General features: G+C 37.4%; 1 protein-coding gene across 1 annotated transcript in view; it reads left to right on the top strand.

The window, feature by feature from the left end:
• Positions 1-588: 588 nt before the first annotated feature.
• The window catches only part of LAMA2 (laminin subunit alpha 2), a 332,662-nt gene continuing 305,594 nt past the window's right edge, over positions 589-27,656 (top strand). The window contains exon 1 of the mRNA XM_018916714.3: positions 589-720. Coding sequence (XP_018772259.3) covers positions 630-720 — 91 coding nt within the window. The 5' untranslated portion in view covers positions 589-629. The remainder of the gene's footprint in view (positions 721-27,656) is intronic.

Here is a 27,656-nt window from a genome sequence, read left to right as displayed (position 1 = left end):
GTGCAAGGTTAATTTTTCCTTTATGCACTACTATAGATTTTTTCCCTGTCATACCTGGTCGGCTCTAACATACCACTCCCGGGCACGGCAGGAAAAATGTGCTCGGCTCCATCGCAAACCTTGTTTCCCAAGTCCCTTCTCAGAAAGCTATTTTTTTATATTCCCCCCCACCCCCGTCACAGCGCAGGTATTTTTCTCCCCTGTCGGATAAACTGACAAAGGCTAATTTAAATGGCGAGCACACTCCCAGGCGAGAACGCTTCCCGGCTCCGGGGAGCGGCCGTCGGGCAGGCACGTGCCGCCTTCCTCGCCTCGTGCCCGCCCGGCGCCTGGATCCTGAATCTTGGAGCCGCGCTGCTTCCCCGGCCCGGCGCCCCCGGGCCGCTACCGACGCTCGGGGCTCGGGGGCTGCTCCCGGGCCACGCTCCGAGCCCTCGCTGCCCACCGGCCCCGCTCGCTGCTCCGCGGGCCGGCGGCGGGGCGGGGAGGGGAGTGTGTGCGGGGGGGCAGGGGTGTGTCCTGCTCTCCCGCTCCCTGCCCGGGGCACCGGGGTCTCCTCTTCTCTCCCGGCGGCTGCGGCTCACTCGGCTGGCCGTCCCGCGGCGGGACGTGTGGGCTGCCCGGCAGCCATGGCTCGGGAAAGTTTGCCGCTGCTCCTGCTGCTGGCGGCGCTCGGCAGCCGAGGCCAGTCGCCGTCGCCGCCGCCGCCGCCGCAAAGAGGTACAGGGGAGCGGGGAGCCCGCGCCTCGCCCGGCCGGCCGGGACCGCGGAGTACGCGGAGGGGGAGGCGACCTCGCCGCCAGCCCGGGAGTCCTTGTGGGCACGGGAGGGACGAGGGGACAGGGACCGAGCGTGACAAGTGACCCAGGCTGCAGAGAGGGGACTCGGCGGGCGGCACCGCCGCTGGTCCCTCGGTGGCCGGGCCGAGGAGGGGCTGCTGCGGGGGCTGCGCTGCGGGCCGGCACATCCCGCCTCCCGCCGCAATCCCCGCTCCCTCACACACTCGGTTCGGAGCAGCGCAGGTGGGCAGCGCTGTGGCTGGACGCGCAGGGGGAAATCACCCAGGTGAGGGACAGCTGGAGGACGTGACCTCGTCCCAGAAGGGTCACGCAAGCGTTACGGGCTGAGCTGCTGGCATCCCTCCTCCAGCCGGGATGTGCCCGTCTGCTGGCATCTCTGTGACTGGGGAAGCTTGATAGGCTCTGTTGAAACACGTGTGGGCTGCCTGTACTGCTTTCAGTTCAGCTGGCAATTTGATGCACTTAGCCCGTCACAAAGCTTTTCAAAGTTAAAAACTAACCATGACGGGAATGGGAACGGAATCAATTTTATCCTGCATGGGTAGTAAATGTCTTAGATATACCATTATCATGCATTATACAGTGTTTAGGTGTGTTGACACTACAAGGGCGGTTTTTTTTGTTTGCTTTTTCAGTTAGTATTCTGTGGAAAGATCAAAAAGGGTGTTGTACAGGTGTGGGAGAAATAAACTTTAGTCAGTTTCTCAGCTCTCATAGGAAATCCTTAAAACCATTCTTCAGCCCACAGTATTCCTTCTGGTGCTTACATTTGTGCTCTTAACATTTTTAGCCTTGCTGAAATGAATTCAGTTAGAAGATACTGCAGGAGTGTCAAATTAAAATTAATTCAAGCCTCTGGATTAACAGCTGTCTTTCCTTTGACCCTGATGCCACATAATAGGGTGAACATTGTGAATTAGGAATTTTTAAAATTTAGGGTTTACTTTGGAAAACTTGATTCACTGACATTTCAAGAGAAGAAGTCTCAAGCCGCTGACTCCTTAATATGAATTTTACTGTGTGAGAATAAGTGGCAGTTGATCAAATGTTTGTGTGGATAAAAACTCATCCAGAATTAGACTGTGTTTAGATGATGACTTATTGGTAAACATTGAAGACTGGGATTTTAAAAGTAGAGCATTTAAAATACAGTACATAATGCATTTTATTCTTGCTGATTTTTTCTTCTCGTTTTTTTCCCCCTAATTTTTTTTTTTTTTTTTTTTGTTAATATTGATGTAGCATTTCTTTTAGTATTCTCTCTCTCTCACACACACACACATACATACAGAGACACTTTTAGAGAATGTCCTTTGGATTATGCACTATCATGGTTTCCTTTAACCTCAGCAGTGAAGGGATATGTTAATTATTTCTCTTTTAAATTAGAAGAGGGTGTGTTTGGTGCTCATCTGCTGCATCACTTATATTAAAAGTGAGTTCTGGTAATTCCGTGAAGAATCCTAGGACTTTTAATTAAATGTTAATGTGGTGATGGGACCTTCTAAACTTAACAGTTGAATTCAAGTCCTGGCTTGCCAAATTTTTGTGCCATTTACTGTCTTCTAAATTTCTATTTAAGATCTGTTGCAGCTGCTAGGAGGTGCTAGCACTATGTAGATGTCACTGTGTTGTCCACTACAGACAAAGAGGTAATGAACTCCTCTGTAATGCAAAAAGTTAGGAAAGTCTGACTTCACTGAAGCCCTGGGGATTTTTAACATGTACAAGAATGTTACTGCACCCGTGGTTTGTATCTTTAGATTTACAGCTTTTGTTTTTTGACTTAAATGTTATTTGGTAATAACCGTAACATTGGATGCTTACTAATTGTTAGCACCAGTTGGATGTCTGTGGACAAAATTATGTAACAGAGCTGCAATGCTTTGAAAAACAGTACTTGAGACATCACAATGAATTCCCATGTTGTTTTATAGAACAGAACAGTTCAAGAACATTTTGCACCTCAAAGATGGGAACAGTCTGTATTTCTTTTTTTGTTTCTGTTCTTGTGGTTAATTTTTTTTTTTCTTTTAAAATTGTTAGAAGACTTACTGTGGTCAGAAACCTGGAGTTAATTTCAGGCTGAGTTTTTTTGTTGCTGTTGATGGGATTTTTTTGGGGTTTTTTTTTTTAGCTACACATATTATCTGTTCTTTTGTTTTTTGGACACTAAGTAGTTATGCAGAATTTCTGTCATGGTTTAACCCCAGCCAATGACCAAGTGCCACACAGCCCCTTACTCACTCCTTCAACTCCTTCAAGTCCCAGCAGGACTGGGGAGAAAATCAGATCAGTAAAAGCTGGAAAACTCATGAATTTATATTAAGGCAGTTTAGTAGGTAAAGTAAAAGCTCTGCAGGCAAACAAAGGAAAACAAGGAATTAATTCCCTGCTTCCCATGGGCAGGCAGGTGTTCAGCCATCCCCGGGAGAGCAGGTTCTCATCACACATAACAGTTACTTGGGAAGACAAACACCATCCTTCCAAACATCTCATGCTTCTTCCTCCCACTTTATATACTGAGCATGATGTCATATGGTATGGAATATCCTTCTGGTTATTTGGGGTCATCTGTCCCAGCTGTGTCTCCTCCCAGTTTCCTCTACACCTCTGGCCTCCTCATGAGCATGGCAGTACAAAAAGCAGAAAAAGCCTTGGCTCTGTGCAAGGCCTGCTAAGCATTAGCAAAACCATCTCTCTATCATCACTGTGTTCCACACAGATCTAAAACACAGCCCCATGTGAGCCACTGTGAAGAAAATTAACTCTATCCAAGCTGAAACCAGTGCAATTTCTCAGAAAATGGAAGAATCAGAACCAGAAAGGCATGTGCATTCTTCAACAGTGTTTTTAAAGGTGTGCATAACTTGCAGTTAAGGTAAACTGACTGAAGTGCTATGTAATGTTCCTTTGACTCTTGAACCTTGGTTCATCCTTTTCAGTGTGGAATGGGAGAGACCCAAAATAGTAGTAATTTAGAAGGTAATATAAAATTTGTTTTGATCTTGAATTCAGTTTTTAAAAGAATCTCAATATCTGTTATGAGAGAGAGTGGAAGCTATGTGTCTGTCAAAGGTGTGAATTTAGAAGGGACCGAGCTAAGGAACATACACTGCGCAGTAACTTGATCTGTAATGTCAGCTGCTGACATCAGTGGAGATAATTCATGGAGTACAGGTGCTTTTAGCATGTGTGGAAGGAAGTGTAAGTTGACTCCAAGTGGTGATGTATATAGGATGCTTATAAAGTCAAAGTGAGATTTCTCACTCGAAGCAGAAATGAGGGGTGAACATCAGCAGGGTATGACTAGTGCCCATCTGTTAGGCAATGGATGGTATCAGGCAGGTCAATATTTTTAAGTCTCTCTGTAGATGTACATTTTTTAAACAAGTTTCTGGAGAGTTTTGTTCAAAACTGTGTTCTCTGTGTTATGTATTTGCAACTAGGACTTATAAGATTCCTTCCCACATAGAAACCTGTGTGTATTGTACCCTATGCTCTGAAAAGTCAAGAGACAAAGCTAGTAGGACATAAGTTTAGTATTTCAGATCCTAAGAATGAAGAATGTGTGTAGACTTAGGTTCTCTCCTTCCTGAGACAAAAGGCACCCCATATGCTTTGCTTATGTCTTCTGTTGTGGTGGTGTTCACAGGGGTTCCAGGAAGAGGGAAGAGACGAGGATCTGACTCCATGTTTCAGAAGGCTTGACTTATTATTTTATGATTTATATTATATTAAAACTATACTAAAAGAATAGAAGAAAGGATTTCATCTGAAGGCTTGAAAGGAAAGGAAGAGGAATGGAATGATAACAAAAGCTCCTGACTCTCAGACAGTCTGGACAGCTGGACTGCGATTGGCCATTAATTAGAAACAACCACATGAGACCAATCACAGATCCACCTGTTGCATTCCACAGCAGCAGATAATTATTGTTTACATTTTGTTCCTGAGGCCTCTCAGCTTCTCAGGAGAAAAATCCTGGCAAAAGGATTTTTCATAAAATGTGTCTGTGACAATCTGTAAAAGCAGAAGTCAAGTTTCCTCTTTCTTCATAGGGATTTCTTTGCAGTAAGGTCAATTTCAAAACTCACCAAGACCACCCAGCTCTAATCATGTAATGAAGAGCATTTCCATCATGGCTGATGGCATTTAAACCTTCAAAGCATTGTGCTGGCTGTATTTGGAGAACAGAGCTTGTAAGAGATTTAGGTTAATTTGCATTCTACTTTCCTGAGAAAAGAAGGCTTAGATGATTGTTTATCAGCTTGTTGTCACCTAAATAAATTTTGAGAATGTTACCCAATATCAGCAAATATAAAAACAATGCAAAAGTCTTTAAGATATGATCACTGAAAATCAATGGCTATTTAAGAGAAAGAGTCACAAAGTACTTTATCTTCTGCAAGAAGAAAGCTAGAATTTAGCCATTATCTAATCCATGCAGCGCTTGAAAGTCAACATACAGAACTCTGGCTACAAAAATATGAAGGAGAATGTGTCTCCTTCAGCCCTCCTTGTGGAGGATTGGCATAGAATGCATAAAATTCTGTGTAATTTTTTTTTTTTAAGGACTTACTTAATCAAGCTTCAGGATTTTATAACGGGTAACAAGCCTTGTTCACTGAAGGTGTACTGCAGTGTAGTACATTCGGTATGTTCACTTTTTGCAGTCTGTATGCTGTTTAATGTTTTGGCAGATAAATTTTTTGGTGATCTGGAAATTATGATATATTTTCCTTTTTTATTATTTATTTATTTAAATGCATGTGTACAAGATCATAATCAGTTCTAGCAACTCTTTTAGCAGTATGTACTGCTGTCTGATCAGTTATTCAGAGATTAACCAGCCCCAAAATGCTGCTCTCAAATATATGTTGTAATTGCTTTTACCTTTTTACTTCAAAGCTGTTGTCCATATCACTTTCTTATAGTTTAATAACTGGCTGAGAAGGTGAAAGCAGAGAGAATTAATATGTGTTTAAGGTTTAGAATGTGAGAAGTAGTAAAGGGCCAGCCTAAGATTTTAGAAATAGGTGGAATTGCCCAGATTGACTGGAGACATGAGTTTTTTGTGTACATGCTTTAACTAGAAATAGCCACAGCCAAAGCGAATGAGGTAGGTTTTGTACAAGAATGTGTGAATTTCTCCAAGCAACAAATAAGAACATAAGACGGTAAGAAGCACTTTATATTTAACCTCCTTATTATTAATTTTTCCTCCAGATTTTTTACATGAGTCATTCTTATTAGGCTTGAAATGCTAAAGTCAGAACAGTGGTTCTTTAACCTGTTCCAAAAATCTGCTTTAAAATAATACAGCAAACAATCATTTTTAATTAATTCAGGCTGGAGGAAGGAATCCACCCACACATGTTCTAATTTCTTATCCAGCTACTTGGACTGACAGTTTTTTGAGATTATAGTACTTTGGAATAAGAGGCAGCATGAATTCCTGGTTCAGGGAGGATTTTTCTTTTCTTTTCTTTTTGTTTTGATTTTCTTCTGTCCCCCACCCCCAAAGTCCAGGTCAGGAGTAGTGGTGATGCCTTGTGGACACAAATACATGCAAATGTGAACCAGCAAGCATACCTAAAGATCTCCTTTTCTGTACCAACTTTTTTTTCATAGATAATAGTTCCTTAATTACTGGATATTTTTGTCCTAACCAAGAGTTCTATCTAGAATATGTGAGCTCATATGTCACACACTAGCAACTCAGGCCACACTAGCAATCATGCAGAACAAATCTTGCTTGCAGATGTAAAATACAGACCAAAATGTTATGTTTGTTAAACTTTATATTGATTCCATCCATGGTTTGAAATAGGAAAGGGAATTCCTTGTGTTTGCCAATAAAGCTATTTTATGAGCTGGCTCTTGCTGATGACTGCATGATATTTATTCCCTTTTACCAGCTACTGTAGTTGATAGCCAATTCCTAGTTTCTGTTTTTCTGCAGTTTTCACGTTTTCTTCAATCCAAAACATGTAGATAAGAGAGGTTCTGAAGAAAATGGTATTTTGCACCACTTCTGTGCTGTGGGTAAGGTTGAGATTAGACTTTTTAATGATTTATTTTTATTAGAAAAATTATAAGATTTCCAGAAAAAATAACTTTGGATTTGTGTGATTTTTGTACTGACAAATAACAAAGATCACTCAGGATTCTTGCAACACTCAAAACAAATAACTGTTACTCCTCACATTTTTTTTCAGCAGTTCAGTCTCCATTAGTTACACCTCAGTGTCATAGGATTTTCATAGGACTCTTGCACCCTGCCAGATTCCTCTAGCAGACATTATCTTTGAATCAGACCTTGTAATAACATTAGACTGTAAAGCAGCTGTAGCAGCTTAATGCCAGGGAACTCTTGTGAAAGCTCAGGAAGAATAATGAACATTCCTGCAGAGTAGATTATCCAAATACCATTACAGTGCCTTGTTCTGTCCCAACTGGCGTGTATGTACTACTGTCATGATTCATGGACTTAGGATGTAATAAAAAAGAAATTACCTAAAAGTGAACAAAATATTATGTAAAATTTATTTTTATAGTATATCAGTTGTTTTAATGGCAAGTTACTATATCTTCTCATTGTTCACCTAACCCAATAGGTGGGGGTGTTCTTCAAGGTCAATTAGAAAGAATTAGAGGAATGCCTCTAAACATGATGTAATGTATTTCCCACTGCTACAGAAAAATTCAGCAATGCTGGGGATTGGCAATCAGGAGTTTAGAGGTGCAAGAAAAAGAAATCAGAACCCCTGTTTCTCTGCACACTTCCAGTGATAGTAAGAATTTGTTTAGGATTTAATTTGTTTTTCTACATAGACACCTGCTTCGCAGATGAACCCTGAGAGTTTTTGATGCCACTTTCAATCAGGCTGTCTTTAGGTTTTGATGGGAGATGCTAAATGTGGCAATTTATTGCTATCATTATGCTAACTGGTCAACAGCTTGTAATCCTGTTCCACAGAAGTGTCTGGGTAAGTGCTGCTGTAAAGGATTGTATTCTATATTAACTTTCCTGGCATTTATCCTGCATGGGGAATGCAGAACTACTGTTACACATTTGTTGCTGAATGACTTTTAGACTGGGAGAAGGAACAAATAGCATTATTTTTACATATCACTATGTTTCTAAAGATGTGTGATAAAATACTGTGTGGCAGTGATATCTATTTTGTGTATTTTCTGAGCACTTCTGCAATGGTGATAATGTGAGTAGTCTGGATTCCTCTGAAAGCCACAAAGCCCTACGGAACAAGAAGAAATCCATGCCTTTCAAAGAGGACAAGGTAACATGGCAAAAAAATACAGGGCTTTTGAATTTGGTGTGTGGAACCACCAGGAATGGATCAAGTATGTTTGTGCAAATCCTAGATCTGGTGATTGGGATGTGGTGCACTTGCACATCTAATTTGACTGTGTGAATTATGCATAAATTTTTGTCATGTCAGCAAAAAGATTGCAGACTACCACAAGTACATTTCTTAGGTTTAACTTTAAGCCATCATTGACACTGCTGAATTAGTTAATTTTACCAGAAAAAAGCTATTCTTGATACTATTTCATCCCTGTGGATCACTTTTTTAGTCAACTTTTATGACAATTGTGGCAACGCCCCATTTGTGAATATAGGGATTCACACATGTAGTTCATGGTGTAAACCAGAGTATATTTCTCATTGATTTTTGATTTTGGTACGACTGGAGATTATTTTATATTAATTATTCTTTCTTAAAGATGATTGAGTCTTCACACAAAAAGGTTTTCTTTACCGTGGGAAAAACACCCACACATTTAATTGAAAAATATGTTTGTAATATGCACACTGAGTTATTCTCTTAGGCACAATGTCTTTCTACAGCTGGATACAGCCTTCTAAATTAGTTCCATTGAATTAAGATTGTGTGTTGTGTGGAATTAGGGTCTGTAAGTGTCACTTTTGTTATGCTTATGGAGTAAATATGAGAAATATTTTCTAAATTCAGGGTAAGTGGGAAGCCTTTACATGCATGCCCTATAATCATTGATTATGCATGCAGCTTCAGCTTCTTCGCCCCATTGGAGCTTTGACATAGAGAGTAAGACAGTCATTTGCCAGAAAAATTAATAGTTAAATGCTTGTATCAACTGCATAGCTTGCTAACTAGAGGAGAAAAAGTACTGAATCTGCCTGCCATATTGGTAGGAGTTATTTAAAAGTGACTCTGAAGCTCACAGTTAAATTAGTGAAAGAACTTTTGTGGCATATGAAAGTGATGGGGAAAGCAACAATAACCACAATCATCATCATGTGCATCAAGAGCTTGAGTCAGTTCTTGGTGAAATGAGGCACTGTCTCACAGGAATAAAGTGGAACTCAAGCTGTTAGACTGAGTCATTTTTCTATTCATTGAGGATAAGCCTTATCCTTTGGTCAGGGTTAGTGCAATCATGATTTCAAATTTTGCTGTATTTCTTAGACAATAATATCTAAAGGAATCAATGAATGCACCTTGTTCTAATGTCTGGGTTCTTCATGATGCTCACACGTCTGAAGGCTGTTTGTACAGTACTTTACTTCCACTTGCAGTATATATTTGTGCCAAAAGATCTATTTAAAACTTCTCTTATAGAGAGGTTTTTGTGTAGCTATTTGTTCTGCCAGTCTGCTTTTGGCCTGCACCTCAATTAAGACCCATAATGTCACTCAAAATAATAATATCACATTTGTGCCACAAGTAAGAGACAGATCAGTACTTGATTTAGTATATTACAGAATGCAAAACTGTGTTTATAGTTTTTTGCACAGTGTTTCTGTTTTTCATTAGCTATAAAATCTGGGCTTTATTTTAGTAATTTGTGACTTTTCATTTGAACACAGATTACAGATACATGTGAGATTGCAGAAACATATATAGTTTGTTGGTGCTCGTTTTAGAAAACATTGAGGAACACAGTGTACTTTTTGAGGGTAAAAATTTGGGAGGCAAGACTATTTATGCTTGTCTATAAGAAGAAAAATAAAAAAATAATTAGATATTCAGTGAGATTACTGCTAAGAAATGAAGCTTTTTGCTTCAGGAATTAACCTTTACTGACATGAAACCTTGTCTTTATATGCCAGGCTCTTTGGGACTAAGACAGAAGTTCCATAAAGGCAGAGGTCGTAGGATGCTGGATAACATGTTTTTAAGTAGTTGATGAGAAAAATTGTGGTGATGAGCAAACTAATGAAAGGTACACAGTAATTTCTGATTGTATTTAGCATTATAGAAAACATAGATAATATCCTTTGGGTTTTGATCTAAACAGCAGATACAGGAGGATAGAAAAGCTGATTTATGAAGTTATCAGCTCTGGGTATAGAATTTGTTGTTAGCATGAAAATGTTTGTGAAATCAACTTTGATACAAATTAAAGCTGAGGGGTGTTTTCAGCTCAGCAGCTCTAGGAGAAATAGGTATTTGAATTCAAGGTTTAGGGAAGGTTGTTAAGAATTTGGTGTGAAAATGCTGATAAAGTAATGGCATTATACAACTGATTGTTGAACAGGTTACATTAATAGACTCATTAGAGAAGAAATAGAAGGCAGCAAATGTGATGTTCGTATTTAAAAAGGCCTCCCGTGGTAAACTTGTAACTGTAGAGTTAGAACTGAATACAATTGTAGATATATTAACGTATAGAATTAGTAAAGACACGGATAAATGTGTTGTGTTGGCAAGATCCAGAGTGGTTTTTTTTATATTATATGGAGAAAAAAACTGTCAAGGAATGTGTATTAGACATATTAATAAAGGCTATAATAGGAGACCTGAGTTTTCAGAAGAGCAGTTGAGAATATGTCTGAGTATCATAAACTATGATTTCACAGAGAAAAAGGAAAGAACTCAGTTTATGGAAAAATTCATAAAGATTTTGACAAGCTGTATACCTGTCTGGGTTGGAATTAGTCTTAAATTGAATTGATAGATGTGAACATTAGTTACATTGGAAGCTATTCAGTAATTTTTTGTAATTCTTGTTGTATTCTGCTCTTCTTCACTTAACATGCAAAAATGCAGCATTCAGCTAAACAGGGTTCAGCTAGTTTCTTACAACTCGGTTATTGAAGATCCAGTTAGTAGCAAGTGTTCTGCCTTATCTAAGCTGCTATGACTGATCAAGAATTCCAGTTCTACACACAATCATTTGCAGACCATCCATTTCCACGTGGATCTCACCATCTCTGTGGAAGATGGGATAATTTGTAGGCAGTCTGCTTAAAAAATGGTGAAATGTGTTGTGGCTTGAATGTAGACTGTGCTTTAATCATCCACCTCACTTATGTGTATTTGTGAAACAAGCCTGTTTCACATTTCTCGTGCAAGAAATTCTCAGTTTCACTTTTCCTTAATTATATTTGTAAATATTTTCATGGAAAGACTAATGCCTATTCACATTAAGAAGCACAGCACAGAAAGTGTCACTGAACAGGCAGTTTGAATAAGTTAGGAAAAGTAAGGCTTAAATAGATTTATAGTTGATATAAGTTTGTATGAGATGTTGCAAAGTGAAAATAACTCCTGCTGTAACACACATAATATGGCTTTCAACTGCTGCCTTTTTTCCTCTGTTGTAACAATCACAAAATGACTTGGATTGGGAGGGACTTTTAAGATCATCTTGTTCCAATGCCTCTGCCAGGGGCAGGGACATTGGACCATGTTGCTCAATGGCCCATCCAGACTGAATTTGAACACAGACAGGGATGTGGTGCATCTACAATTTCTCTGGGCAGTCTGTTCCATTGCTTCACCATCTTCACAGTAAAGAAGTTTGTCTAAACCAAATTTCTTTGAGCCCATTACTCCTTGTCCTGTCACCACACTTCCTGATGAAGAATCCATCCCTGGCTTCCCTGTAGGTCCCTTTCAGATCCTGGAAGGTTTCTCTGAGGTCTTCAGGCAAGCTTCTCTGCTCTAGGCTGAACAGTGCTGATGTTGCTGTTGTGACAACAGAGACTTTTCTTCCCAGTAACTATTGCATGGGCTCAATCAATTTCCTGCCAGAAAAGCTGAGTGGCTAAGCAGTGTGTGCCTAAGATAACCTGACAGACCCCCTGACAGGGTAAAATGTGCCTGTAGGAGCCTTTATACTGCTCAGGTGCATGACTTCACACAAGGTCCATAAAAGGGGAGCACTTTCTTAAGCTACTTGAGTCCCGTAGTGTACTCATGTCCTTTTAAGTTCTGGGAATTAAAAGGAAATTTAGGTGAAAGGTATGAAAATAAATACTTCCAATTATCTGAAAATCCATTGATGAATGAATCCATTAATTGACCTAAGTATCTTTGTAATACATAATTTAGTTTCAAAGTGAGTCAACATTATTAAGACAATCTAGAATGAGTTGAAATTAATTTCCTCAATCAGTTTAATAAACTCAAGTAATTATTAACTTTTGTAATAAAAAGCCACTATATTCTGCATAGCAGACCTTTAAATCACTTCTGGAATTAGTTTTAAAATGTAGGATCTCCAGTATGACACTTCTACAATTATTTTCTGCAAGTGAAACTGAACTTATGTATTCCCTGTTAAATCAAATCCACAGAGAGTCCAATGAAACAATTTTCTCTCAATCACTACCTGGTTTTCCTTTATCGCTGTTAGTTGAAATAATCTAAGTAAAATTGTGTGCTATCTACTCATTTTAGAGGAAAGTTAAGTTTATTTGAAATTACTATGAAATTCTTACTGGCTTCCTTGTGGCAGGAATCAGCTCCAAGTCATTATGGAAGAAGTATACAACACAGAACATAACATTTTGTTCTGTCTTACTGTTCTGCTGAACGTATTTCTGTGCAAGGCATTTATTTCTACAATGTCTGGAAGAACGAGAGGGGCCAGAGGGTCCCAGGGGTGTCAGAATGTATTGTTAAACTGAAGCATTAGCTGTAGTTGAAAACTAGGGAGTGAGTGGCTACACAGAGCTATTAAGAAGCATTTAGTGTTTTTTCCTGTTTAAATGAGGCTGTTTTTCTATCTTTTTACCAGCTCCTTTGACTCTACAGGAATACCTCAACAGTAAACCAAAAATATAAGGCAAACTAATCCTGGAAATGGTATGTTCTTTAAAATTACATATACAGATCCATAGTAGTCTCTTTTGTTAGGAGTTAAACTTATCTGTGTCGAATTTGAGATGTTTTCACTGTATCAGCTGGGCTGAAGAAACAGCTGTTCTAAGTCTGTGAGGATCAAAATATTGACATGTCATCATATGGTACTTCTGGAATCCCACTGTTCTGTTTCATAAACATTAATCACTCCTACATATGCACTTATGAGTATCTATGTTTCATGAAAAACCTGACAAGGAGTAATGCCAAACAGTAATATAATTCTTTATGTACAAATAATTCTTTTAATTTTTACCAGTGCTGAGAAACTTCAGCAAAGGATTCAGCCTTTATTGGATAAAGTGTCTTAAGAAGTAAGCTCAAGGTTTTAAAGGCTTATTCTAAAAGAATTCTGATTAATTTTTATTAGCAGAGCTAATTGTATCTGACACCTTATTAGATTTTAAGGTGTATTTAATGTTACTGGACCTAAAGAGATTTTAAGGTATGATACTTCTCATCCTTAGTTTCCACTAGGAAATATAATTAGCATGAAAGTGAATTAGTATATTTGCTTTACATTTATGTGTTTTTAAATTGGCAAGCACACACGAGCTGTTTACTTCCTGAATATCTTTGTAGCTTTCTTCTTAAAAAAACCCTGACATTTTGACCTATTTTGTCTCTAGTTAATGGATATTCTCTCTTGCTAAAATCTTAACTGAATTTTTGTCCCTGGTTTGCTCTACTATACATCAGAGAACTTGAGCTTCATCACAGTGTATGTTGCTCTGGCTAAGATGCAACATATATAATGGTTAGAATTACTGTATATTGCCAAGATACATTAAAATTCCAACCAAATTAATTATCTAGGGCTTTCAGAATTTGGCAACAATTTTGGGTAAATCTGTGTTTTTGATACTAGACTATGGTTGTAGGACTGAGGTAAGGAGCATGTGGTTTAAAGCCAACAGATGGCCCTTAGACGTCACCTAGCTGTGGCAATAGAGACTGTAAAGAGAAACAAGTAAGGAGATTGTAGCTATTCTGAGGCACTTTGCTCTTTAAAATAGTGTTCTTAAGAACATCCTTGACTTGAGACAGATCATATTTCCCACCCTTGGAAGAAGCCCTTTCCAATATTATTGTTATTCTTCATCCCCTTTCCTGTTGAATATTTTGCATAACTTCCATTCAGCTGAAATTTTTGTATCTGTCTAGAATAGATGTGTATTTGGAAGGTGAGCTAGGCTGTTCTTTCCACATATATAAATGAGATCTGTAAACTGCTATTTAGATAAGTACATTGTGCTTTTATACAGTGGATGTATAATGGAATACTGAATTCATTTTAGTATTCCAGTAATACTATTAAATATAGCAGGTTCATGTCCTCTACCCACCCACAAACTTATCCTTGGATTTGGCAGCTTACTTGGTTCAAGACCTGAAAGGGAAAGATGAGGTGCACAAACCTTGAATAATTTGTTTGTGCATCAGTCTTCAGTCTCATAATAAAAAAGGCTCAAGAGGATTGTTTTAATAGGCCTGGAAACAGAAGTGGTTCTTCTCTTGGAAATATGTTGCTGCAAAGCAAGAGGCTCTCTTGTCAGGATATTGGTGCATTCAGTTATTTGAAATGTGTGATGAGGGATTGTTGTTTTCCTTAAACTCTGTAATTAATCTGCTAGAGAGAATCTGGGGTCAGGTTTCCTTCCCAGATAGGAGTATTCAAGCACAATGTTCCCGCAAACTCTTCTGGCTGATGCTTTTTAAGCAATGCATGCCATGATGCACAGATATATATACACACACATATATATATTTCACACATATTCTGTTACTTCAGTCCTGGTGAATATGGATGATTAGCCCCACATGTATCAGCTGACTAGAAAAACAGCAACATGGTGAATATGTGGTTTTGAAATCTGGTATTTGTGTTAAGGTGATTCTCAGTGGTGTGGAGAGAATGGTGAAGCAGGCCCTAGAAAAAGTTGTGTAAATAGAGATACTGTCCTTTATTTAAGAGTGGTACACTTTCAGTGTTCTTGTTCTACATGCTCAGTATGGGATTTTTGAAAATTATCCAGTTATTGTTTCAGAGGAATGTTTAGTGTTTGCAGAGTCAGGCCCCAGAAGGACAAGTGATGCATGAAGGATGCAGAAGTTTAGTGGCCTTCTAAATCAGGTCACAGCCTCTGTTTTTTGCCTTTGATAACAAACTCTTGTAAACTGGATATTTGAACAACATAAATAGGAAGTTTTAAATTTAAATAAAGGATAAAAAATAATGGCCTAGATTTGCATCTGGCTTTTGTTACCAGTCTTAGAACGCTTCCCAGAGCAACAGCATACTGCATGGGAAATCTGATAACGTTGTGAATCTTTCAACCTTATGCATTCTAATCTGAGTGTGGTTTCCTGTAGTATTGCTGATATGCCAGATAAAACAAGCTTGGATCCAAAATCAACCTCTGTTATAAATGGATGCTCTCTGTTACCCCTATTTGTCCTGTAATCTGTGATTAACTGTTCCCTATCACAAAAGGGAAAACATTATATTCATTTTTGTGTGTAGACTTGTTTTCAAATGGTAAGCAATTGCTGTTTACATGACTGTTTAGTTCAAGTGCACTTATGTCTTATTTTATGCTACATTTATGTGCAGAAATACTTTTATTCAAAGCAGCATCTTCAGGGTAACCAGCTGCCTTCATGTTTCTTCTATGGCTGTAAAACTTTTCACCATGGTGATGTAATTATCATGATTTGGCTTCCTCAAAGTAAGCTTTTAAAAATTTAAAACTATATACAATAGATTACTTATGAAGAATTAACTCCAACAGCAAAATTTAGCATGAAAAAATAAAATTAATCATTTTCCTCCTTCTGAGGGCTAAGTAGAATTTATAAATAAAATTACTAAGAGCTGGTCTCTTTCATTCCTTTTTCCCTGTCTGGGCAGACTTCCATCAGATGTTTAGACATGAATTCCAAAAGCTACATTTCCTAATTGCACTAAGAGTTTTGGTGGTTTTGTGCTCTAAAATATTACACAGTAGTTCCCCCTCACTTCACTTAAGGATTTTCACATTTGTAAAGAGACAAGCAAGTTTTGCTGCTCTCTTATCGACAAGTTTCTTAACATTGTATTTCTCTAACTCAATATGGCATTTCAAGAACATAACTAAAAAAAAGAAAGCTACCTCAGAAACCTGAGCCACTGAGACATCAAGTGCTGGGGGAAGTTAACATCAGCATGGAGCTTGATTAGGGAGATGTTCTGTCAGTCATTGGCAGAGTTGTTTTATTTCATACAGAACAGCAGAGTAGAAGTTTGGGGTACTCTCATTTTTCTTCTAAAGGAGGCTTGCTCAGATCTAAATAGAGAGATTCACTGTCCCAAAATTAGGGGTTTACTTCCTTGCCTTATGCCCTGGTACTGCTAGAAAAAATGGAAGTCATGAAGAAAGAGCTAATGTAATTGAATAGTGGAATATATAATTAGCAATTGAGACCTATATTGTTTAAATAGAAGGGCAAAGAAAGAATAGTAATGAGAAGAAATACTGGTGATGTTACAATATACTTTTCATGTTGAAATACTAGACTAGACTAGTCTCCTTAACTGAGAAATGCTTCCATTTGTTTTCTGGATCTGCCCACTCCTTCCGTCTCTTTCTCAAGTAGTTTGGAATTTGGCCAGTGTCCTAGGAGTTGAAAATCACATATTTAAATCCTTTTGGACGATTATGGATCAGTCTTCTGTACTGAAGCTATTTGGTTTATTTCAAAAATTATATTTCTGATGCCCTATTAGATGTGGAAGAGTGTAAAAATTCACAAATCATGTACTACTTGGTGGAGGTGACAGTAGCTGAAGTATTAGAAAATGAGCAATACTTGTAGTATTGCTAGGACTGAAGTTGAAATAGCCAGAAGTAGAACAAGTCAGAAACTGAGACCTAGTCTGAAAAACTCAAAACTTCCTTTTTTTCTTTTGTGCTGTCATTTTTGAGTACTACATGTTGACGATAGTTTGTCTATAGCTTACTACAGGTGCTGCAGGCAAAGTTTATACGACATACAGAGACACAGAACTAAAGTCTTCAAGTGGCAAAACTGGCAATAGAAACCCAATGTCTTCTGTAGCCTTTTTATTATACAGCTATATTCACTGAGAGTTAAAAAGACATGGTTTTAATTTGCTGTATAACTCAGCTTTTCTGTGAAGAAATTGCATCTGTAAAATACTACTTGCAGCTGTAGTTAGGGTTTAGTCATAGTAGTTAAAGATTGCTATTATGAAAGGAAAAGGAAGCATATTTCAAGCTTTCATTTTGAAATACATGTAAGCCAAATACAAGGAATAGGTATGATTGTGGCTTTAGTAAACCCATGAGAAGATAAGAGCAGAAACCCTTGTTCCTCTCATAGTGGAACAGTGTCAAAATGATATTTTTCATCCTGTAATAATTTACTTTGACCTATCTAGATAGTGCAGAGAATTCTGCATGCCTGTCAGGAAATTGAAGTCTGTAAAATATTCCATATATCAGGATTACAATGTCAGGGAAGAAAGCAGAAGAACATGGCAGATTTAGTAGTGAGAACCACATGCCTAGGAACTCACAACAGCAAAAAGATTTTCCAATGTTATCGTGTAAAGTTTGCTCATTAGTTTTTTTCCAACTAATTTAATTTCTATCTTTCTGAAAAATAAATGGCCCAAGAAATCAGAATCATATCTGGATCTTGGCTTCTGTATTTATAAGGCAAAGATAGTACCTAATGCCTGGCAATGATGTCTTAAAATTGAGATTTTCTGTGTTATGAGACTAGCCTTAAGGCATCTGAATTTGCAAAAACAGGGGTATAAACCAAATCTCCTAGAACACACATCACCAGAGCACTTTTCATGGCTATTCCCATACTTTCCCTCCCCCCACCCCCCAGTGGAATCTTCCCTTCATATTTTTTTGGGGAGCAGGGATGGTATATAAGATCTAAAATAGGTTCCTTGTAAAGACTGTTTTAACAAGTTGCCACTTGTCATAAAGCTTTCTAAAGAGAAGTGGCAAAGTTTCTTCAGTTCTTTTCTCTTTTTTGTAAAGGGCATGGGATATGATTAGGGTTATTGAAAGCATGAGTTTATTGTTGTAAAATGGAAATTTTTACACAACAATTTGCATAGCATGACAAACCCCAAATATTGTGAAAGGAGCAGCTGTGTGTGATCTCTGTTACCTTCAGAGAATAGGCGTGGTTCATGCTTACTACCTCACTAGATTTGTGTACTTCTATTTGAAAGGAACTTGGCAATCTTGTCACTGAAACTTCAATAAATCAAATATAATGTAGCTGTTTTCCTTTGAGGATTTTTGTATTTTTTAATCCAAAGCTGAGCAACAGAAGATTCTTTCCCTCAATAGCATCAGACATAACAAACAACTGTTGTTAGGAAATCTGCCTATCCTTTTGAGTATATAAATTGCAACTGTGCATGACTTGGAGGTAAATGTTGACGTTACATACACTGCAGAGGGTTCTTTCAGTACATGTGGCAAGTGGGCTAGCACAATTTAAATGCCTTTTCAGCATGCCTCAATGTTTGGCTTGTAGAGGTTTGAGGAAGATGTTGAATACTGGGAGAGGCAGTATTTGTGGTGCCTTTCCTTAAACTTGCAGCGTATGGAACATATATAAAGTTACCTGAGCAGCAGAGAACTCTGAAAAATTTAATGAATGTATTAAAGCCAGATGAGTGCCAGATACTTGTTTTTTAAAGCCTTTTACTAGAATTTAATTGTTCTTAGTTAGGTGAAAGAGCCACAGCTCTGTTTTTAAAGAATATCTAGGTCCTAGTGGGCATGATGAGCCACTGTGGACATTTGATTAATTGTTTGCACTCCTCAGAGCTTGGATGCTGTTTCAACATTTTGAAAGCCTGCAGCATTTCTGGATCTGACTTTCTAATGTGGTTTCTTTTCATGAATGAGGGAAGCCTTAGCTTACATAGAAATGTCAGGCTTAGAATTTTGAAACAGGTATGGTTTTCTTCAGCAAAGAAGAAAAATTCAGGCTTAGATGCAACCGTGGTGGTCTTGGAGTCGTTCAGGCACTGGTCCACTGTGGTGTTTCAGCATTTGGCAAGAAGGAAATAACAGATGAAGACAGTTTGTCTGTTATGCTTGCATTAGAAATCAAACTCAAGAGGTTTTTACCCTTAATTCTTTGACTTTGTTATATTTTCTAAAAAGCTATTCGATTTTGGCCTGGGAGCTTATTTTCTAACACCAAAGTATGAAAAACTAATGCTGCTTACATCTTCTTTATATTTCTGTAATTTTCTCTCTCTTTTTTTTTCCCTTGATGTTCTTTTCTCCATCTCTACTATCTGAAATTGACTTGAAAATTATTTGTTATAGAAGTCCTACATTATATATTCAAAGATGAGGTCCCAGAAACCACAAATCATACTGTTTAAGCCCAGAAAGTTTGCAAGGCTAGATAGTTCATTCCTTGAAAACAAGAGTGTGAAACAGGGAGACAGTAGAAGCATCTAGGATGTTACACTGATTTGCCTGCAGATTAGGCATGTGATTAAATTAGGCAAGATTTGTCAAGATGAAGTTTTAAGGCAAATCTCTGTAATATGGGTCTGGTTTCAAGCTTTTTATTCTGCTGAACTCTGTCAGATATAGTGGGATGAGATAATTTAATAGACAAACTAGTTTTCCTAGGGAAAAATGAATGAGCTTTATGGATGCCCAAGTCTTTGTTTAGATATAGAAAAAAGGTCCCTTAATAATACCATTATCTCATCAAAAGACTCAGGGAAACAAGTTTTAAGTTTCTGCAGCCTGTAAGGAGAAATTTTTTGAAACCCTAATAAATTCTCATGAAATGACATTTGTGATCTGCTAATAGCCACCTTCCCTTGGTACAGAACTTTCTAATAGCCACTTTCCTTTGATGCAGAACTCGATTCAGGAAAGCATGAGAAATTACTTGCAGCTTGGGGTTGTGAGGCATATAGGGGAGGCAAGATCTTTAAAGAGATGAATGGCTGTAGTTTGGTGGCGAAGTAAAAATTTCAGGAACATGAACTTAGAAATCTTCTTAAAGGCTTGTGAATAATGACACAGGTGTATTATGGACAGAAGTTACCTTTATTGCATGCTGTAGATCTGTCTCGACATTTAAGTATCAGGTATATGTGATTATTTTTCCTCTGGGTGCTATTGCTATATGTGCTATCTGGGATGTCCCATATATTTTGTCTGTGTCTAAGGTGCTCTAACAAGCTTTTTAAAAAATATAAGACACTCAATTCCATATTAAAAAAAAATCAGGATAACTGTTTTACTGTGGTCTCTGAAAAGACATATATATTCATAAAGTAAAAAAAAAATTCAGTCTTTAAAACTCACATAATAATTTAGATTAGAATAGCTGGACTTTGTCATGGAGAATACTGAGCTACATGTGATGTTACATAAACTGGCTTTTTGGGAGCATGGAATGACTGCAATTACAGTCAATGAAGTATTGAACATTATAGCTGAACTCCTCTGAAGTTAAACTGCATTTGACAAAATCAACAATTCAATAGAGTACAGATAACTCTTTCCTTCCTTCCTGTATTTGAGTGGTGGTAAGTGCAGGCGTGTTGTGAAAGTACAGATAAAGTGTATTTCTCTGCATGGGATCTCTCAGTGGTACTCCTGGATGAAAGATAACTTGGCTGATACATGACAGCTCTGGCTTAAACTATGTGTATTCATTTGCAACAGTTTGCATGCACAAGCAGTATTCATGGCAATGGATTCACTGTATATATATTGTCTTAAAAGTTGTGGTGTTTTATAAAATCATGGTAATTTTAGGTAAGCGTGTAAATTTGTATTTATATAATTATGTAGTAATCTATACAAAGACTCAATATCTGCTCAAGGATAATATCTTTATTAAGCACTGTATTCAAGGAATAGTGGAGATATTTTATATATTAAGCAAACTAAATTAAAACAGAATATATGGTAGTTAAAGGCTAATCTATTTCTTGAGCAGCTCCTGTAAGTGTCAAGTACTCAGAGAATTACTGTAGTTTACATTAAGTAATAATAACATTATTTTAAAACATTGACAATTGCTTGCCAGTATTACACAGATTGTGAAGGTGTGGGGGAAGAAAACTCCTGAGCAGTTAAAAGGCTGAAATCCAAGATCTGTGATTTTGTGCTTGTCTTGTTATGAAGTGCTTTGAGGCTGTATTATTCAGTCAATACCTAGCAGCCAGGTAAGTAGCCCAAAGCAGGCATGCTTAAAATATCATACATTTTTCAGTTCTATTTATGGTGCAGTTTGAAATGCTGATTGCTTTGACCAGCAACTGGGGGCATTCAGACCAGTGCCAAGGTGCCATTTTGCTGCTTTCAGAATCAAAACTGATCATTTGACTACCTAAATCCCATTTAAGTACACAATAGTTTATTTAAATTAAATTGGAGGGACTTTTGTATCAGCATATGGCTTCCTTAGTATGCTAGAACATTTTTATCCCTGCAAAAAATGAAATCTGACCTGCTAAATACTGTATGCTTGTTGGAATGGAAAGAGAGTCAGCAGAAGGGCTCTGCCATTCAGTTGTGAGAGAAACAGACAGAAATGCTGGGTGGCTTGTCTCACTGTCAACTCTTCACAGAATAAATGAGCAAGTAAGAACAATTGTGTTTTAAATTTTAGGAACTCCTAGAAAAGGGGGAACTTGAATTTATTTTAGTGCCTGACAGAGAAGATGATGATAGTCACATACAGAGTTGAAGAGCTGTTGTTCTCTGAGAAGTAGGGGCAGGTTGAATGGAAGGACTCAAGCAATGTTTGCATGGCCCAGATCACAAACATATAAATTCCCTTTCTGCCATTTTCCAATGTTTTTAGCATAGAAGTAAATTACAGTTTACTTGGAAGATGTTTTGAACAACACTTAGTTTTTGCAAACAGATAGGTCCCTAGTTTTTCCCTTCAGTTTTGAAAATATTTTAGTCTTGATTTTGAATAGCTTTAATCAAAAAGTTTTAATTTTGAAATTTCTGATTTTAACCTATTTTTTCTTAAATCCTATTGCCTTGCAGCACACCTTGGAACAATATAATTGTTCTCTAATACTGTTATTTTTCTATGGTATATTGTACTTTATGTGTGAAGTACAGACATTCTTGAAGCTGCAGTGTTTCTGTTTACTGCCAGATTGTGCCTTTGGATGGTTATAATCAGGAGGTGCATACAGTTACTCTGAAATACAATTCAGCTGAAGATGTATATACATATTTTGAGGTTATGTTCAGTTTATCAGGGCTAGCAGTCCATGTTATTATCTACTTGCCATCTAATCTATAATTTCATGCCATTTATATTAAAATATACTCTATGTAATTTTTAATTTCAGGAATTGTGAGCAATAGAATTTTTCCATATGTTTCTACAAGACTTTCATTGTGTCACTTTCTTTTAATGATTTTTTAAAACACAGGAGTACGTTTGCTGTTGGAAGGAAAATGTTTCTAACAGCCTTTCAGTGTTATATAAGGTCTCTCTGTTCTGCAGTTGTAGAGTTTGTCACATCTTGTAGATGATGTAACTTACTTAAATGTGCAAATGGAATGATAGAAACTTTGCAGAAAACAAGCCAAGTGTCTGTATTTCACTTTGCTCACCTCCTGACTTCACCTTGACTCAAAATGTCACTCCCATACTTATTCTGGGGGACTGATGTATTATTCATTTTAACTCCTATTTTTCTTTCTGCCTTCACCAACCCCACGGAACTGCTGTGCATTATGAAATGTATGTGTAAGGATCGTGCCATGTCTGTGTAGATTACAAGCTGTGGTTTTGCTTATCCAGTATAACTTAAATGCACAAATGAAGCATTGAAGGCAACAAATTATATTGTGATATCTGTAAGTGCAAATTTCACTCAAATGCTGCCTGAGTAAAATATTTCATTTACTGTTTGGAATCATTTCAAGAGATTTGTGCTTGAGATTTGAGTATCACAATCAGTGGCCTTGCTGTGAAAAAGCCTTTTAGTTTGAAGTGTTCTGAAATGTTAGTTGTTTGGTTTCATGCAATTACTAAGGGATCTGCTGGTGTTTAGAAATGTTACACAGAGAAAATCATTATTGTATGGGGAATGACATATTTAGGGGAAGAGATGGAATATTACAAAAGAATAGAAACCAAAATAATTCTCATTTTTCATGGTGAAGAGCTGCATGTATTGCATCGTTGAGCCAATGACAAGCATAATTTTAATCTTCAAACCACCCTGCTATGTTCAATATCCTAATATAAAAACCTCCAGGCTTCAGGTAACGAGAACACACCAAATTAAGTATTCACCAAACACCTTAAGCACCTTAATAGATCAAGAATAAGATTGTTTTTTGTTTAAATTTGGTTTAAACATAGTGATTGATAGTGACTTCTCTTAGAGAGGGATAAAGGAAGGTGATCATTCTGCATTCTCTTGTGCAATCCAAACAATCTTTCCCACCACTACCTTGAAGGTTGACTACTTTGTAGTAGAGGAAAGGTACAAGTGAAAAATGTGAGAGTGGAAGAGGGAATCCTGAATGAATAGGAAAAGGTACAGTGCTGAAAAATGAAATACGATATCTTTTTAGCACATGTAGGTGCTGACTTGCAGTCCAAATCCATAGATTCTTGGCATAGAGCTTGATTTGTTGTGTCTGTATTGTTCTTCAGGATGAAGTTGCCATATGCAGCCGTTCTTCCAAATGTCAGGTGTTAGAGGAGGTGTCTGACAGTGTCTGTTTTTTTTATGAAATAGGTCTCTCATTTCTCATATGGTGCCTGAGCTTTTATTTCTGTTCAGTCAGAGATGCTTCAGCTCCAAAGAGGATGTTCTGTGCATCAATATACAGACAGAATGGTGGGGTTAACCTTTCCTGTTAAAGCCAGATTACCAATCAGGTAAAGAGTACTAGTTTTCTTGGGAAAACTGGATGATGTCTCTAGTGGTAAGGCACTTAATTTGGCAAACAGACTATCTCACATCTGTTCCTTGGTCCCCATACTTTTTAAATACAGTTGCATATTTTGTATATTTTATTCACTGATTCTGTAGTGAAAAATACAGGGATGCTCACTAAAATGAGAACAGCACCTTAACATTTCTTTTAGACTGCCTTGCTTTCCACTTTTGCATCCCATAGCATTCCATGTGCCTTTACAGAGAGTCAGACTGCAGAATTCACACAGATCATCCTTTTAGGCCTGATGAGCAGAACGTGATGCGAGATAGATTTGATTTTTCCTTTTCCTGGATTTACAAGACTTCATACTTGCAATGTGGAATAGAAAAGGTGGTCACCACAATTGTACCAATGTTTTTGAGTGCAAATTGCTGTTGTCATGCTGGTCCTGTGCATGTGGCAAGCTCACAGGTGGAATGGCAAATGAGACCTTTCCTTTAGTCACAGAGAATAATGTCTACAGGTGAACCCTGAACAGACAGAGGTATTCAGTGTCTGCTGTATTACATCTTGTATGTTTGTATAGTGCAAAAGAAAGAAGAACAGAAATAAATCTTAGATCACAAACTAACTAATTTCTGTGAAATAAATCAAGAGTAATAATGATTACAAGAATGTTGACAAAGGTTGGCAAAGCTGCTGAAGCATGCAAAGCTCGTGTATGGCAAGTAGGTTGGAAAGATTTGTGTACTACTTCATGTCTAAGTCTTTACTAAACCTTATTATAATTGCCAATGTTGTTGGTCTGCTGCTGAAAAGCAGGAATCAATTGCCAAGCAGCAGAAGAAAAATGCCTAAATGAAGAGCATCTTACTATCAGATTCCATGCAGTCATTTGGGTGACAGAAAAGAAGTATTATTTAAGAATCAATGTAATGAAGAAAGAAAGTAGAACCATTATTGATGGAATTCTATCAAAGTATATTTAGGAAGATTGTATTGACAGAAAGTCTCACATTTGTCCAGATTTAACAGTAATGATTTATGTTTCTTTCCAATTCTGTTAACATACTTTTTTTCCCCATGTAATATTTTAGTGTGATTCATGGTAATGTAAACATGAAGAGTTCTAATGTGCCTTTCAAAGTTCCTGGTCATCCTACATCCACATCCATGAAGATGGTTCCTATAAAGAATTTTTTCTTTTCTTATCCTTGGATCTTTGCCAGTACATATAATCCTTGTCTCTCATTCAGTGGATTTTCTGTATACTGAAAAGAGCCAAGTCTGTGTTTTAAGGCACTTCATATCTGAATAACAATACCTCTTTTTCCTTCATAAATTACTATAAGGAAGGCATGATGGAAAATTGCAAATCAACTATCTTTTTTGTTGCACAACTCCACAGGCAAGATCTCAAAAAATAATTATTTTCAGTCAATATTCTTCTCATCTGAGTTGCCTTAGAAATTAAGGTTTTCTTCAGCTTTATATTAAGTGTGTGTTGAAAATTTATATTAAATGTGCCACATTTAGGTTTGAATTGTAAATTAAGAGAGGGTTTGAAGCCTAAAAAAGATAATGAAAAGTGGACAGTACTGATTGAGCAATCTAGACAAAATGTCTGAATTAACTTCTGTCAGAAAAAATATCATAAGGAAGGTAGACAGGAAGGAAAGGGTGAATAAAAGGAAAAATGAATTGAACCTGAAAAACATGAAAAAAATACACTGTTTCTACTTTGAATGAAATGTCATAAATTAATTCTACATTTAATAAGTAAGTTCTATAGAATTCTTTAGGAACCCAAACCAACAGCACACATCTAAAAGCTAATAGAAAAACTCTTTGTAATTGTAAATGTAAAGTGAGAAAAATAGACAGATGAGTGTATTATTTGGACAAGACAGCAACAAAAATTCTTCCCCTCGAAAGAAGGATTGATCTATAAAGTGGTACAGTAAAAGTCAATACTCTGGTACAAGAATTAATTTCTGGCAATTGCAAGTTGTCTATCCAGTTTTCAGATAATATCAGCCATTCTACCTTCAAGGAAACTATCTGCCATATTTTATTGAATTTAAATTTGAAAATAATAATTATTATTTTACATAATTAATGGTTACTCAGAATCAATAAATCTATAGTTACAAAATCATGAAGTGTCATGAAATATCCTTTGCAATACAGCAAGAGAGAAAATTTTCACTTGTCTTAATATGTGTATATTGTACCAGTTACTATTTTTCTTTTTTTTTATTACCAGTTTGTACAAATGAAAAAGATAGATGTTCTCCCAAAACTTGTTATCTTGTGAGGATGCAGAGGTCCCAGGGGATCCCAAACTACTTTATCACTTTGCAAACTCTGTGGAGAGCTTCATACATTTTATAACCAATCTTTCGTGTACCATTCATTTTTTGTAACAAGCTGTTAGTTGAGTTTTTTGTTAATTTTTGTTGGGGTTTTTTTGGTGATCTTTTTTGGAGTTTTTTTGTTTGTTTTGTTTTTTTGTTTTTAGTATTTTTTAGATACTGTTGTAGGCTGGAATCAGGAACAGATTGTTACATGGTAGTGTGAATTTCATCCTATACAGTTACACTGATCTATTCCAGACAGGGATAGGGACTCCTAGAGAAGTGTTGTTGCTTTTTGCGCTGCCAGCCTTTCACTTGTGCTAGAGTGTTTTTCCTGTTTTTCTTAAATTGTGAATTTGAGCCAAACTCAGCTGATTCAGGACGATTTAGCTATGTGGATCATTGTGTCAGATTGTGTCAGTGGAGAAGATGCAATAAGAGAAGCTTCTGAAGCTTCAGCAGCATGTACTTCAAAGAGCCTTTATACCTGCCTTGAGAATATTCTGCATTTTAAGTTTTTGTCATCTGTTTTCCCTACTCTTCATCCATCCATCCATCCATCCATCCATCCATCCATCCATCCATCCATCCATCCATCCATCCATCCATCCATCCATCCATCCATCCATCCATCCATCCATCCATCCATCCATCCATCCATCCATCCATCCATCCATCCATCCATCCATCCATCCATCCATCCATCCATCCATCCATCCATCCATCCATCCATCCATCCATCCATCCATCCATCCATCCATCCATCCATCCATCCATCCATCCATCCATCCATCTGAAGTTCAAGAAATGTATAAGTATAGCCTGTAAAGAAAATAAAATTTGAATTTGCAGATGAAAAGTACAATGTGGAGTTGTGGGTGGCATTCTGTTAGCATAGTTTGATATAACTGCCTTAACACCTTCTTGTGGCTCTGCCCTGTTACTGTGAAATCATAAGTCTGTATTAGGAGCCTGTCACAGCACTGGGCTTAAGCATATTCCTTTGATAATGAAAAATTGCAGTGCTCTGACTGTTCCACAGCTGAAATATATACCAAAAAAATTAAGGGTTTCAGCAAGGGTTTTTAGAGTTTGGAAGGAGTTTGATAGGACTTCTAGAGGAAAAGGGAGTTGAAACCTTGTTTGTGACTTGGAACTAGAAGGCAGAGGAAGGAAGCCATGTGACAGTCTATGGGGCGGTCTTATCAAGAGAAGTTTCTGTATTTCTTTTGTCTTTGAACTCGGCGACCTGGAGGTCACATTGTATTCTTAACCTGGGTGCTATTTTTGATTACTATTGTGTGCTTCATGCAAATGAACAGTACTCTAAAATTAAATAGGAAGAAAAATCATTAATAAGAAATGAGATAGTCCTGGTGCCATGTATCAATA

The sequence above is a fragment of the Serinus canaria genome, chromosome 3, assembly GCF_022539315.1.
Source record: "Serinus canaria isolate serCan28SL12 chromosome 3, serCan2020, whole genome shotgun sequence".
Classification (NCBI taxonomy): domain Eukaryota; kingdom Metazoa; phylum Chordata; class Aves; order Passeriformes; family Fringillidae; genus Serinus; species Serinus canaria.
Note: the sequence above shows the minus strand (reverse complement) of the source record. Positions and strands in the feature narration are given on the sequence as shown.